Source organism: Ceratosolen solmsi, unplaced genomic scaffold (assembly GCF_000503995.2).
Source record: "Ceratosolen solmsi marchali unplaced genomic scaffold, CerSol_1.0 scaffold19, whole genome shotgun sequence".
Taxonomy (NCBI): Eukaryota; Metazoa; Arthropoda; class Insecta; order Hymenoptera; family Agaonidae; genus Ceratosolen; species Ceratosolen solmsi.
This window is the reverse complement of record NW_011948443.1, coordinates 759,814-773,331: the sequence shown is the minus strand read 5'-3', so window position 1 is coordinate 773,331 and position 13,518 is coordinate 759,814. Positions and strand designations below refer to the sequence as shown.

At 23.7% G+C, this 13,518-nt stretch overlaps 2 protein-coding genes across 2 annotated transcripts; both read left to right on the top strand.

The window, feature by feature from the left end:
* Window positions 1-4,378: 4,378 nt before the first annotated feature.
* Window positions 4,379-13,433, top strand: Sas10 (UTP3 small subunit processome component Sas10). The gene is made up of 7 exons (XM_011504264.1): window positions 4,379-4,630; window positions 5,641-6,013; window positions 6,082-6,190; window positions 12,078-12,575; window positions 12,653-12,975; window positions 13,045-13,251; window positions 13,313-13,433. Exons 1-7 carry the CDS (start codon window positions 4,614-4,616, stop codon window positions 13,400-13,402), a joined length of 1,617 nt encoding a protein of 538 aa, XP_011502566.1. The 5' UTR covers window positions 4,379-4,613; the 3' UTR covers window positions 13,403-13,433.
* Tpi (triose phosphate isomerase) lies at window positions 9,389-10,578 on the top strand. Its single transcript, XM_011504154.1, has 3 exons — window positions 9,389-9,542; window positions 9,845-10,098; window positions 10,169-10,578. The coding sequence occupies exons 1-3, from the start codon at window positions 9,434-9,436 to the stop codon at window positions 10,547-10,549; spliced, it is 744 nt and encodes a 247-aa protein (XP_011502456.1). The 5' UTR covers window positions 9,389-9,433; the 3' UTR covers window positions 10,550-10,578.
* Window positions 13,434-13,518: the final 85 nt, after the last annotated feature.

The window sequence follows — 13,518 nt, the reverse complement described above, 5'->3', positions numbered from 1 at the left end:
TTCGCGATTTAAATAATCGTTCACAAAATGTTAATCTTGAGTATATTCATGTTTAAACATTATTTAATGAATTATTTTAAAATTCTTGAATAAATTAATTGTTTTAATATTGTTCTAAATATAAAATATAACAGAACAAGTTTATATTAAATATATATTTAAAAACACAAGCTTTAAATATCTATTAAAAATTCTATAACATATTGTACTGAAATATTTAGTTAGTACACTAAATGTAATACAACTCTGAATCATGTTATAGTATCTTACTGTTGTTCCGAAATAATTTTTCAAAATTTTACTTTGAGTTTAAATATTATAAATCTAATATTTTTTATGTTTAGAATTAACTAAGAGAAACCATTAGATGTTGTGTGGGAGAATGCGTGGGCAAATGGAAGGGTTAATGCATTGATTCAATAGTTGACATATATGTTTCTTATTGCTGTTTATTCTATCTACTTCTCAAATACAAGGATGATTATTGTTGATGAGGTTATAGATGAACCTTTGTTACTCTTTGGCGATTGGAACGTGGCGTTAAGGTGCACTTCGGTTGGAGGTAGGAGGTTGTGAAGTTCCTGATCCTCGTGACGTAGTGCCTTTCATGGTAGATTACCTTGAGAAAAGGGAGAGGTTGTACAGCTCTCGCCACTTCTTTGAGTAGTGCTACGTGAGGAAACTGTAACTGCGTCGTGCTTTTAGGCACAAGCGGCTTCTATTTAAGGTTAGGCTCAACACGGTATGGAACCGAATGGGCGATATAGGCTTCTCACGTCGCGCGGACTAAGACCTCCATGGGCTCATACTGGTTGTTGAAGATACCGTGTGACTTTGATGAATGAGAGTCGTAGGCGATGCTGAGGCTCTCTTGGACTTGCGAAGATTACTGATTAAGAGTTTCTTTGGACTCAGCTGAGGAGACTTCCCCCTTTCTTGGTGACTTCAACGTGAGTGAGTGGGTGAGTGACTCAGAGACTGTTGAATGAGTAACTGACTGAGCAAACTGAGCCCCGAATATTGTATTTGTCCATCTTAAATAGGTCACTGACCTTGGTGTGCATTTGGGACCCCTTCTCTTTGTTTGGTTCCAATCAAAGCGCGGCCTTTGGGCAGCATGATTGACCATGCACACCTCCTTTCCCTCTTCCTTCCGAATTTAGGCTTTAAAATGCTAATATCCGAAAAGTGTCTTTGGGGAGGAATGTCTGCTATTGGTCGCCTCGCCTTTCTGTTGGACTTAGCATCATGGGAGGTTCTTCGACGAGCGTAGTCGACTGGTTCGTGCGAGAGGCAATTTCGGGGTACTTGAGAACAATGTGCGCATTGTCTCATGATGGTGAATGCGCACGTGTGCCAATTGCCCGATGCCGTGGTGCAGGGTTTTGGGTTGCAATGAATTTTTGGAAAAGTTTTTCCACTCGTTAGTTTACGTACATCTAACACTCTCGAAATATTCTCGCGTAAACAGACTCGAAACGTTCTTGCAAGTAAACAAGATCGTTTAACGCGACAAAAAACAATGAGTGCGATCGTGATGCGAAAATAAATAAAAATGACTATTCACGAGTGTTTTCCAGATGTACTGACGGGACTGATGGGAGAGTTTTCGTCGAAGTATTTTGTGACACTCCGGCTGGATATTTAGATAAGCAGAAATTTTCAGAAAACTAACGAAAATTTAACGATGTTGTTTTGCCATATGTTTTATTTCATTTTTTATGTAATTGTTATAAACGTTATTGCTTGTTTAATGTATTTTTATTGTATATGTAAAGAAATCTTAATAGATTAAAATACAAATGTCACTTTATTTATGATAAATAAGAATAAATTATACAAGAATACTTATAATTTACAGAATAAATTTTACAGGTGTTATGATTTTGCACGTGAATGATTTTAAAAATTTTATAAATATGTATTTGAATATTTCAACAAATCTTTTTATGTAATAGTTATTTTTTCGTTAGAATTCTTTTCAAAATTGCTAAAAAGCTTTGGTACATTTAAATATTAATTTTATTGATTATGAACGATATTTTAAAATTCGACCATATGAAATTGATTTTATAATACAGCAATTTATTAAATACATCAGTGTTTACTAAGTAATTATCGTACATATAAAAATCTTATAAATTACATTACAAAGCAACACTCTTTGTTTTATAAATATTAAGAGCAAAAATATTTTCATTTTACATAATCAGAGCCCACTAACTTTACGTTTCATTTTTATTTATATATTTATATTATATTACATTGTGCTATATTATACTAAATTATTTTATTTACATTATATTTATATTATTTTATTTCTCATAAAAAAATTTCAAAATTATATTTGTTTTACAGTAAATAAATATAGAATAAATTAAATATTAAATACTATTGATTTTATCCTTGGTATTAAAATATTTTATATAATTTAATAATTAATTTATCAAATTATTTGAATCTGCATAAATAATTAATTTAATTTTAGTTTATTTTTAGAAATTTAATTATTATATTTATAAAATACATAATTCAATGATTTATTAAGTATGATATATCTAATAAATAAATATTAATGTATGTTTTTATTTTTGCTTCATTTTTCTATATACTAATAAACCCAGATTTTATTGGCTGTGGGTAGAAATGCTCCTTTAGACGTAAATTTCTGAAAGTAAAAAATTATGATGGGTTATACATGTATAACGTCTTATAAAACATTGTTTTCTTATCTTATAATGCTTTTCAAATTTCACTATGATTCAGTGTATAACTACGAAATGTATAACATAGATTATAGATAGTATAAAATCCTATTGTATCTATTATTGTTTTTCCATGATTTTAATTTAAACAACAATTTTTTACCAACTAATTCTGTTTGTAATATGTATTTCCTTTACAAAATTTTCTTTAACAATTTTCTTATTTATATTTTATAAATTTTATAATGCTTATAAGTATTACTTATCATTATTTGTATACTGAATATATATCCATAATTGAAATATGTAATGCTTTGCTGTATTGCTTTTACAAAAGTCTATATGCTATTCACGTATTAGATTACATTGGTTTTGTAGCAAATAAAAATCAATGATTAAAATTAGGTCATCTAATTTTAATTGTTTTTGATTTGTATTTTTAATAAAAATTGTTATATGTCAAAACAATTTTGTGACTCAATTATAAATATATCGAAATCTTTTTTTATTTCCTGTATTATAAAAATCTATGAATCATAATTTTACATTCTTTTTTTCAAATGCCAAAATATATTCTATATCTTTTAAATTCTATAACATATAATTTATATCTAATAAAATTATTATATTGTTATTATAACATTATTTTTGACGCTATACCAAATGTACGTCTTAATTTATTCGATCTATTATTATTTACAACACCAAACGGCTGAAAGTACCATATTCTACAATAATCATGTACATCCTGAATAGTTTTTAGATTACTTAATTTAAAAAATTTTTTTATTAATTAAGAATATATTGATAAAGTACTATATTTGTCAAAACAATGTTCTATTAAGTTTTAGAAAGAATGTTGAATATAGTGAACTCCATAGAAATTATATAAATTTTAAAGTTTAATTCAAACTTCTTATTTAATTTTAACAATACTATATACTATACTTATAAAAAACATATACCAATTAAAAATACAATAATAACTTGTTGATATCTAATCACTTTATATCACAAAACTCCTTTATCTCCATACAACAGATATTCAATATAATATTTATAATCATTACATGGAGAATAATTAATTTAATGCAAATTGAATCGATAATTAACTTTAGTACAAAATAAAAATCAAAGAAAAATGATTGTTACAAAGTATAGCATAAAAAATGTTTATATTTTTTCTAATAACTCAATAAATTTAATTTCAAAATAGAATCAACTACCTGTAGTAACAGAAAAATAAATAAAACATGTTTTTATCTCCTGAGAGATAATTATCTTATAATACATTACTAATAAAACATAGAGTATTTAACTTGTAAATAAGCAGAAATTTTTAGCTCTTACCAATCCACATATTTTGGAGTCTAATCATTTTTCTATCAACCACATATTATTCTAGATGTAGCTTATGATATCAAAAATGAAACTTGACATAACTATTAGTCTTTTTTTTTAATTGTAGTTCTAATATTAAAAAAGTGTATAAAAAGTTAATGTGTTTGTATCTTTTTATTTAAAAAATTTCCTTTATTTAAACAATAAAAATTATTGTTTTAAATTAAAGAAATAGACAAATAATTTTCTTATTTAAAATACTACTAACCAATAGAAAACAATATTCAAATACGTTTGATAATTGAGTATAGTATGGTAATATTTGTATGATCACGAGATAAAAAAATATAAGTAATCTTATACCGTTTACATTAATTTCTTCTCAAAAGTAAAAGATATGTATTATCTACAGACATAATATAGATCACGTGTTGCGCAGTCGCAGCACATTGCTAAGGTGAACCGCAAGAGCGCGCATTTCTTAGTGCATGTGAACTGCGTACGCTGATTGTGTTTGCTTCTTGAGCTGTATTTCCTTCACGTGTAAGACCAGATAGTTGCCATAAAATGACCCAAGAAGGCCAGTAAGTATATTGTGAAATTATAAAAGATAATAAAAAAAGAGTGCATATATCCATTCATCATTTTACAATGAAAGTGTTAAAAACCTTCGTGGGATCAACTTGAAAAAAATCCAGGTTTTTCGTTAGCATTCAGTTTTAAGTCAATTGGTTTGGAAAGAGCCAAGCCGCACGCCATGTTGATGTCGAGATACAGATTTTATTGATTCTAGAAATTTCTGTGAACTAAAAAATTAATAATTTTGATTTCCTTTATTGTTTGCTATTTTATTAGTAATTGTGATAACATTTTTTAGAGGATTTATATTTTCTGTTATTGAAAAATAATATTAAAGATTCACTAATTTGTATTTATTTTTTCTTCTATTATTTCTAATAGCACATGATTCCGGCATGGCCGCAAAGTCTAAAATAAACGTAAAAATCAACGAATTTGTATCTGTTTTAGATTAACTAATTATTAATAAATAAAGATTTATTGTACTATGTATGACACTTACGAATTTATAGTTTTATGTACACTATCGTGCTTTGAAAATACATAAATGTAGTAATGAGCAATTTTTTCAAATCCTAGTGTGGTTTCAGATTCTTAAAACCACTATATGTAATACAGGTTTCATTAAAAATTGAACAATAATTGTTTGAATAATATATTAAGATTAAATATACTTGAATCAAGTAATTAATAATTAATATATAATATAAAATATACTAATCTTAAAGCTTTTTACTGTATATTGTTTAAATTAATTTTTTTTTTCTATGCATATAACAAATAATGGTTTCATAATATAATCTGCTGTGAAATAAACTGTGTTTTAATATATATATATATTTAAACTTATATATATAAATCAATAATAAACTTCAAAATAAACATTTTTTGGTAAAACAAAAATAGTTTTAATTAGAAAAATTTTGATATAAAATTAATTATTTTTCATAAAAGTACCTATTAATAATTAATAATGTTATATGTATATTATTTAATTTATTTATTTGCATTTTAGAATTTTACCTCCACCGGTAATATGGGCCCAAAGAAATAATATTCTTTTTGTAACAATTTGCCTTGAAGACTGTAAAGATCCTACTATTATAATTGAAGCAGATAAAATATACTTTAAGGGTATAGGTGGAACTGAAAAAAAAATGCATGAAATTACTGTAAACTTATACAAAGAAATTGAGCCAGATAAAACAGTACAAAGTCCAAAAGGAAGGAATTTTGAAATGTTACTGTTTAAGAAAGAAAATGGACCACCTTTTTGGCCAAGACTCACAAAAGAAAATAAAAGGTTCCATTGGTTAAAAAGTGATTTTAATAAATGGTTAGATGAAGATGACAGTGAAGATGAGAGTAAAAGCAAAGATTTAAAAGATGTAATGTTTTTAATATATTTTGTATTTATATATCTAAATATTTTTCTTTTAATATATTTTTTTTTTAGTTGCTACATCAATTTGGTAATGTGCGAGGTGATGGTAATCTTGATGGTCTTGACAGTAAACCTAATTTCGATGATTTAGATATAGACGAAGAAGAAATAGACAGTGATGATGATGAAATGCCAGATTTAGAGTGAGAAATTATAATAGAGTTTATTCCACCAGAACAAATTGAAAAATTATATCATTTTGAAATTGAATATACTATAATGGCCATGATATTTGAATCTTCAACTTAAAAGATTTGTTGCAACTGTATGTAAACCAAATTGGCATCAAAATAAGTTCAGAAATATAATATTTTGATAAACTAAATCAGTGAAAAGCTATAAATACTGCAATGATCCAATACACCTTTACAATTCCCTGTAGCTTATAGTTTATATATTAAGATATGATGAATAAGAAGCTTTTTTAATAATAATAATTGATTAAATGTGAAATAAATTGTTTGTATTTATTTAACCTTTAAATTTTATACATAATTTTATCTATTTCAAATATTTGTATTTAATTTTTTAATAATATATAAGGAGCTGTATAAAATTTTATCCAACGATGCTTGACGCACCACGAAGTGCTAAATATCCAGCAGTTATATCCATTGGTAAATTACGAATTGTTATAAACTCCTCTATAGTTGAATAATATAATTTAGTTTGTGGATCTGTATAATACGCCTGTAATATTTGTATCTTTTAGTTTATATATCAAAAGCAAATATTTATTACTTACTGGTAAGCCTGAAATATCGGAATATTTTTTTGATGGTTTGAAACTGGGTGGTGCATTTATAGAACTGTCTAAAATATTAAAATAATAATTATTAGGTAAATTATATATTTATACTTTAGTAAAGGCCATAGCTTACAATGAATTATATCTAAAAACCAAGGTAAAGAACGCTCTTGTGTTAAAACTTGTTTCAAAGATCTCCAAATTCGTTTTTTTCCAGAACTACTAATTGGACGAAATTTTTGTTGGAAAGTTAAATTTTTAAAAATAAATGAGTTTTTACTTCGCTTAATTAGTTCTTCGTTCATTATTATGAAGTATAAGACTACAAATTGAAAAAATATATTATTTCAATAAAATATCTATCAAAACATAAAAATGTTATACATTTAGTTTTTAATAAAAAAATTATTGAATAATATGTTATATTTGAGTTATATAAATATTTAAGTATTTATTGTAATATACAATCTATAGAATAAATTTTATCTATAATAAATCTATAGAAAAAATATTTAAATAATTTCTAATTTATTTAGTACATCTCCTGTTACGATATTTATAAATATTATAATGTTTCATATGCTTATTTAAAAAAACTAACTGTTTTTCTTAACTATTTTGGAATAACGAAATTTCTAATGTTATATAAAATTCAAAACAAATTAATTCATGTACTAATCCACTCCAAAATAAATTTAGACAAAATAATTTTTTATCGTAAACAGAGAAATTAAGAATTAGAAGCTTACCTATTTCAATCATGGGCAAGGAATATTCTAGTTTCTGAATGCTTGTTTAAAAATGTAATTATGACACTGCGACATTATTTCGTTAAAGAAAATGTTTTTACTTTTTTGACTTTATTACAATATAAAAGAATAATTTAAATATGTTTAATCATAAATAAAAATATTACTGTCAATATTTAAATAAAAATTGTAAATACAAATCCATAAAACTAGTAAATATATTTAAATAATATTATTTTAATTTAATTTCAATAAACAAATATTAATTCCAATTAAAACTTAAAAGAATAAGTAATTTGTGTTAAATTTATTATTTCTTAAAAATGGAAAAATGTTTACAATTTTTTTCACAATATTACTTATCCTCAGAAGATTAATTAATAAATTTACACAACTATGTATGCCATCAAAAGGTCATTATCGATGTTCTTTGGCATGATCGATATAGTAGTAAATTAGATCAATATAAAAATATAAATATATTTTCCATATTGCTCAAAAAATGCTTTTGATACAATTTTAATACATATAATTTTTTTAATAGAATATACTAGTTTCTGAAACAAATTTCAAAGAGAAATATTTTACTGAAATAGAACTATTTAATTATTTATGTATCTAAAAAATTACTCTGCCAGTATTCTGACAAAGACGACAACTATATATATTATGTATATATTTGAATGGTTTCAAACAATACAACTGAATAAACACTTAATTTTTTGAATGTTTTTTAATACGTATCAATTAATATTTAAAAAATGGTATTTTTTAAACTATTGCTTTTATTTATAATCCGGTAATAGTTGATGCTATTTTATTTTTAAACTGCATTCTTCTTTATTAAAACTTTACAATTTTTATCTAAGTATATTTATCTATGTATATTTATTTTCATTTATTCCTGAAACTAAATTAAATTGATAATTACTGAAGTACATATCAATAAAAATTTCTTTTATTGTTGCATAAATGTTGCATAAATATACTTTTAATTTATAATATATATATAAAATATGTTTATATATTATATATAGTTTTTTCTATCTAGCAGACTCGAAACATGACATACATAAATATCGTCATGCAATCATCAATAGATGCTATATAAAACTCCTGAACGATAAATAATAGTGGAACAATAATTTAAGTATTTGATATATTAATATTCCATTGAATTTTGTCATTGTCAAAGATATCAATTTTATTTAAATAAATATGATATAATTAATAAATTAATAATATGATGATGTATAATAAATTAATTTAAATAATACATATAAAATATATAAATTATTATCTTATAAATATAGTTTCTTCGAACTAATGAAATCTTTGGTATTCTCAAAACCTTATTTGCATTCTAAATTTCTAACGTATGAGATCACTATAGGATCTAACGATAAAAGTGTGTAATATAATATACATGTTTATTAAATATGTTGCATCATATTTCATCAATTTTAAATAATATTCAACGAGCTAATAACTCAGTCTAAGATTTTTTCTTTTGATCATTCGCTAGATATACGTTTAATATTGCGCGCAAATATATTACCAATCAGAATATAAAGATTGAAGTTAATTTAATTTACATATTTCATTAAAACTATTTATTACCGAATTATATGACATTAGCTAATTCTTAATTATATTTTCCTGTTATTGATAAACTTTGTTGTAATATTCTCAATAAATCAACTTCCTGTAAATTTAGTTCATAGGATCGTACATTTTAATTGGACAATTAATTTTTCATCTGTTTTGCCCTTGTAAGCTTTTTAAAGGTCATAAAATTTTATCTAACAATCATTTTTTATTTGTGAATAACGATTGTTTTATTAATATTTAACAACTTTTTAATAAAATGGCACGAAAATTTTTTGTTGGCGGGAATTGGAAAATGAATGGTTCAAAAAAAGAAATCGACGATATTGTTTCATTCTTGAAAAATGATTTTCTTGATCCAACGGTAGGTGGGTAAATATATTTATACCTTAAATTGGTTATAAAAATCTCATAATTTTACTTAAGACAAAATATTAGATGTAGATATATATTTAAATAAATATGATACAAATCTAGATGAAAAATATTGTAAGCAATTCCATTAAATTTTAATCAAATTAGAATAATTATTTATGTGAAAATATTTTATTAATGTGTTTACTTATTAAATTGACAAATAAGATATTAATTTTGGTCTGGATTAATATGTATCTTAATATATTTTAATAGTTAATTTTGAATAATAAATAATAAAGACAATGCATTTTAGAAATTGTAGTTGGGGTTCCATCAATCTATCTATCATATACAAAAAGTATTTTACCAACTAATATTAATATTTGTGGGCAAAATTGTTATAAATTTGCAAAAGGCGCTTATACCGGAGAAATTAGCCCTGCAATGCTTTTGGATAATGGTATTCCATGGGTTATTATTGGTCATTCTGAAAGAAGAAATATTTTTAAAGAGTCAGATGAATTGATTGCAGAAAAAACTTTTCATGCTATAGAAAGTGGTTTGAAAGTATAATATTTTATATAAGTAGATTGTTATGTAATACATTCAAGTATATGAAAATATTATTTATTTGAAGATAATTATTTGTATTGGTGAGAAACTAGAAGAACGTGAATCTGGAAAAACAGAAGAAGTTGTTTTTAGACAAATAAAGGCAATAGCAGATAAAATTAAATCTTGGAATAATATTGTTATTGCTTATGAACCTGTTTGGGCTATCGGTACTGGTAAAACTGCAACTCCTCAACAAGTACAGGAGGTTCATGATAAACTCCGAACATGGCTTGCAGAAAATGTTAATCCAAGTACTGCAGAATCATTACGAATAATTTATGGTGGTTCAGTAACAGCCGACAATGCTATAAATTTAGCCAAAGAGAAAGATATAGATGGATTTCTTGTTGGGAATGCATCTTTAAAACCTGACTTTATAAAAATTATAAATGCAAGGAAATAAACTTTATATTATAATTATTTTTTATACATTGCAATGTAATATAATAAAATTTATTCATTGTATTTATTATTCTATTTGTATACATTTAATTTAAGATAATTATATATAATTCATAATAAAATTATACTTTATTTCTTAATATCTTAAGTATTTTACAAGCATAAAATAAAGATACATTGAAACTTCTAAAATGGTATTTTATAAGATAACTTATAAGTTATGCTTTGTCTAAGTTTATTATTTACTTTTTTCTTTTATTGCATCAACAGTAGATTTTCCAAGATTTAAAATATAATTTAATCCAGTTTGTTTAAGTTTTTCACAAGCAATTTGAACAACACATTTAAACGTTTTTGGTTCCCATACAGCTAATTCTGACAAACTTTTGTGGTCAAGATGAATTTCACATCTTGTTAATTCATTTTTTAATCTTTTTAAATTGGTATTATATGGCAGGCATGCAGCTTCAATCCTTGTTTTCCATATCTATAACAAAATATTTACTTTATTTATTTCTACAGGAGAACAAAATATATTAAAAAACTTAAAATGTTCATAAGATAAGAACGTGAGAACCTCTTTAATGTGTTTTCTTCTAGGATCTCTACTTTTGGTTGCAAATTGTAAAGATCTATGAACAGCACGAATGGCAAGACTATAGCAATTTCGATAACGTCCTTTGAAGTGCTAAAAATTTATATATATTTGTTAATTTATTACTAAGGAAATTCTATTTATTAATTTATCACATAATATTAATAATTAGATCAATAAAATCTTATTTACAGATGATAATCTAAATATTTTTCTTTTACGCCAAAATTCATCCGGTCCTCTAGATCTTGCAAAAAGTACTATATTTTGAAATACCATTTTAATTCAATTCCACATACACGTTTAAGAGATCTTTTACATGACAAATAATTTCATAAGTTTTTGAAGGTTATGTATCTAATTTCTTATACTGTATCGACAAATTTTACTTTATACACGTGTTAATCTATAAAATAAAATAAACCTTTATCTTTTGACTTCAATTATTTAAGTGTAGCTGTGAATAAAATTAAAGGGTACACCAAATTAAATCAATTGTATTTAGAATAAATTATAATTGAATGAATTAAACACATTTTATTTGTCAATAGTATAAAAAAGGTTATTTATGCATAAAATTATTAATCTATATTACATATATAGTAATACGAATTAATTTTATTGAAAACAAATAATAAATAATAAACTTTTTTCTAAAGTTTATATAAATATTATTTAAATTATATCTATTGAAAATTTTCAATTTAAGTTGTATAGTATACAGAATTTATTATTAAGTTATTGTCTTTAAAAAGTGGTAATTTATGAATCAATAATATATATCTTATGAATTATTAAATATATAATTGTGCAAATTATATTAACTATAATAATATGTTGAATAAGATGAATAATAATATAATTATTTTATAATTATAGATATTAAAAAGTCAAGTTTTTTTATATAAAAATTAGAAAATAATGTTAAATTCTAAAGAATATTCAGAAAATCAAAAGAATTTAACAAATAGAATTAGTTACAAATTGTGTAAAAAAAATTATGACAGTGAAGATGAAGTAATGGGATTTAGTAATGAAGAATATAATGATGAAAATGATAAAGATAAAGATTCCATAATATCTGATATTGAAGATTTTGAACATTTTAATTTGCCTAATGAAAAAGCTTGGGGTAAAAAGAAAAAATCTTATTATTTTACTGATTATATTGATGCTGATTATTTTTCTGTTAGTCAAAAAGATATTGCTGGTGCTGAATTAGAAGAAAAGGAAGCTAGAAATTTACAAAAGCATTTAATTGAATATCTTAATGAAACTGATTTCGGTATTGACCAAATATCAGAATATAATCAAATTGATGAATGTACTCAACAGGTTAAAACAGACTTAAGTCAATTAAGTAAAAGACAAAAAGAAGAACTTATTAAAAAAGAAAGCCCAGAACTTATTTTTCTGATAACTGATTTTCATGGTAATATTGATATATTATTTTATTATTATTATAAAATAAAACTGTTATTAGTTAATACTATTATATTTTATTTACAGAGCGATTATTAGAATCAAAAATAATTTTAGATCCACTTTTAAAATTTTTAAATAATGTTAATTATGAAAATTATTTTACTATTACTTTTACAAAAACGAAGTATAATTTATTATTACATTATTGTATAAATATATCATTTTATCTAATGTTAAAAGCTAAAAAACAGATTATTTTTATTCATCCTGTAATTAAAAGATTAGCACAATATAGAAAATTGATATCTCAATTTGAAAAAAGTCAAGAAAATATTTTAGATAAAATCAAAATAAAATCTAATAAAAATAGTCAATGTTTATATAACTTTCTGGATCACAATAAAATAGCTTGTATAAACACTGAAATTCAAAGAATGAAGAAAAACTCTGAAAAACAAATAGAATATAAAAACATTGCAAATAATAAATTAAATCAAACCTTTCCAAAAAATTTAGACTGTAAAAATACTAAAAACTTCATAATCGACGTAGGTAAGAGAGCAATAACCTCCCAAATAGGTAAAAATAAAGGGCTTGTACCACATAGGAAAAAGGAACAACGTAATCCCAGAGTTAAACATAGGAATAAATATCGCCGAGCTAAAATACATAGAAAAGGAGCTGTAAGTTTTAAATATTTGAAATTTGTTTTCATACATTACATTAATTTTTTATTACTTCTAGATACGTGAAATCAGAAAAGAAAATAATAAATATAAAGGAGAAATATCAGGTATTAAAGCTAGTGTTAAAAAAAGTATAAAAATAAAATAGACACTTGAATTTTACAATTGATTTAAATATAATATTTTATAACATTAAAAAATAAAAAATTAAAATTAATAAATTTTTTTATTATGTGAAATTTATATGAATTAATGATACCTTAA

What these genes read in the sequence shown, in the direction of transcription:
- Tpi (XM_011504154.1), top strand. Translation starts at nt 9,434, where the DNA reads ATGGCACGAAAATTTTTTGTTGGCGGGAATTGGAAAATGAATGGTTCA. An exon ending in TTTTCTTGATCCAACGGTAG is followed by an intron (nt 9,543 to 9,844) that starts GTGGGTAAATAT and finishes AATGCATTTTAG; the next exon opens with AAATTGTAGTTGGGGTTCCA. An exon ending in CTATAGAAAGTGGTTTGAAA is followed by an intron (nt 10,099 to 10,168) that starts GTATAATATTTT and finishes ATTTATTTGAAG; the next exon opens with ATAATTATTTGTATTGGTGA.
- Sas10 (XM_011504264.1), top strand. An exon ending in AGAAGAAATAGACAGTGATG is followed by an intron (nt 6,191 to 12,077) that starts ATGATGAAATGC and finishes TGTTAAATTCTA; the next exon opens with AAGAATATTCAGAAAATCAA. An exon ending in AAATACATAGAAAAGGAGCT is followed by an intron (nt 13,252 to 13,312) that starts GTAAGTTTTAAA and finishes TATTACTTCTAG; the next exon opens with ATACGTGAAATCAGAAAAGA.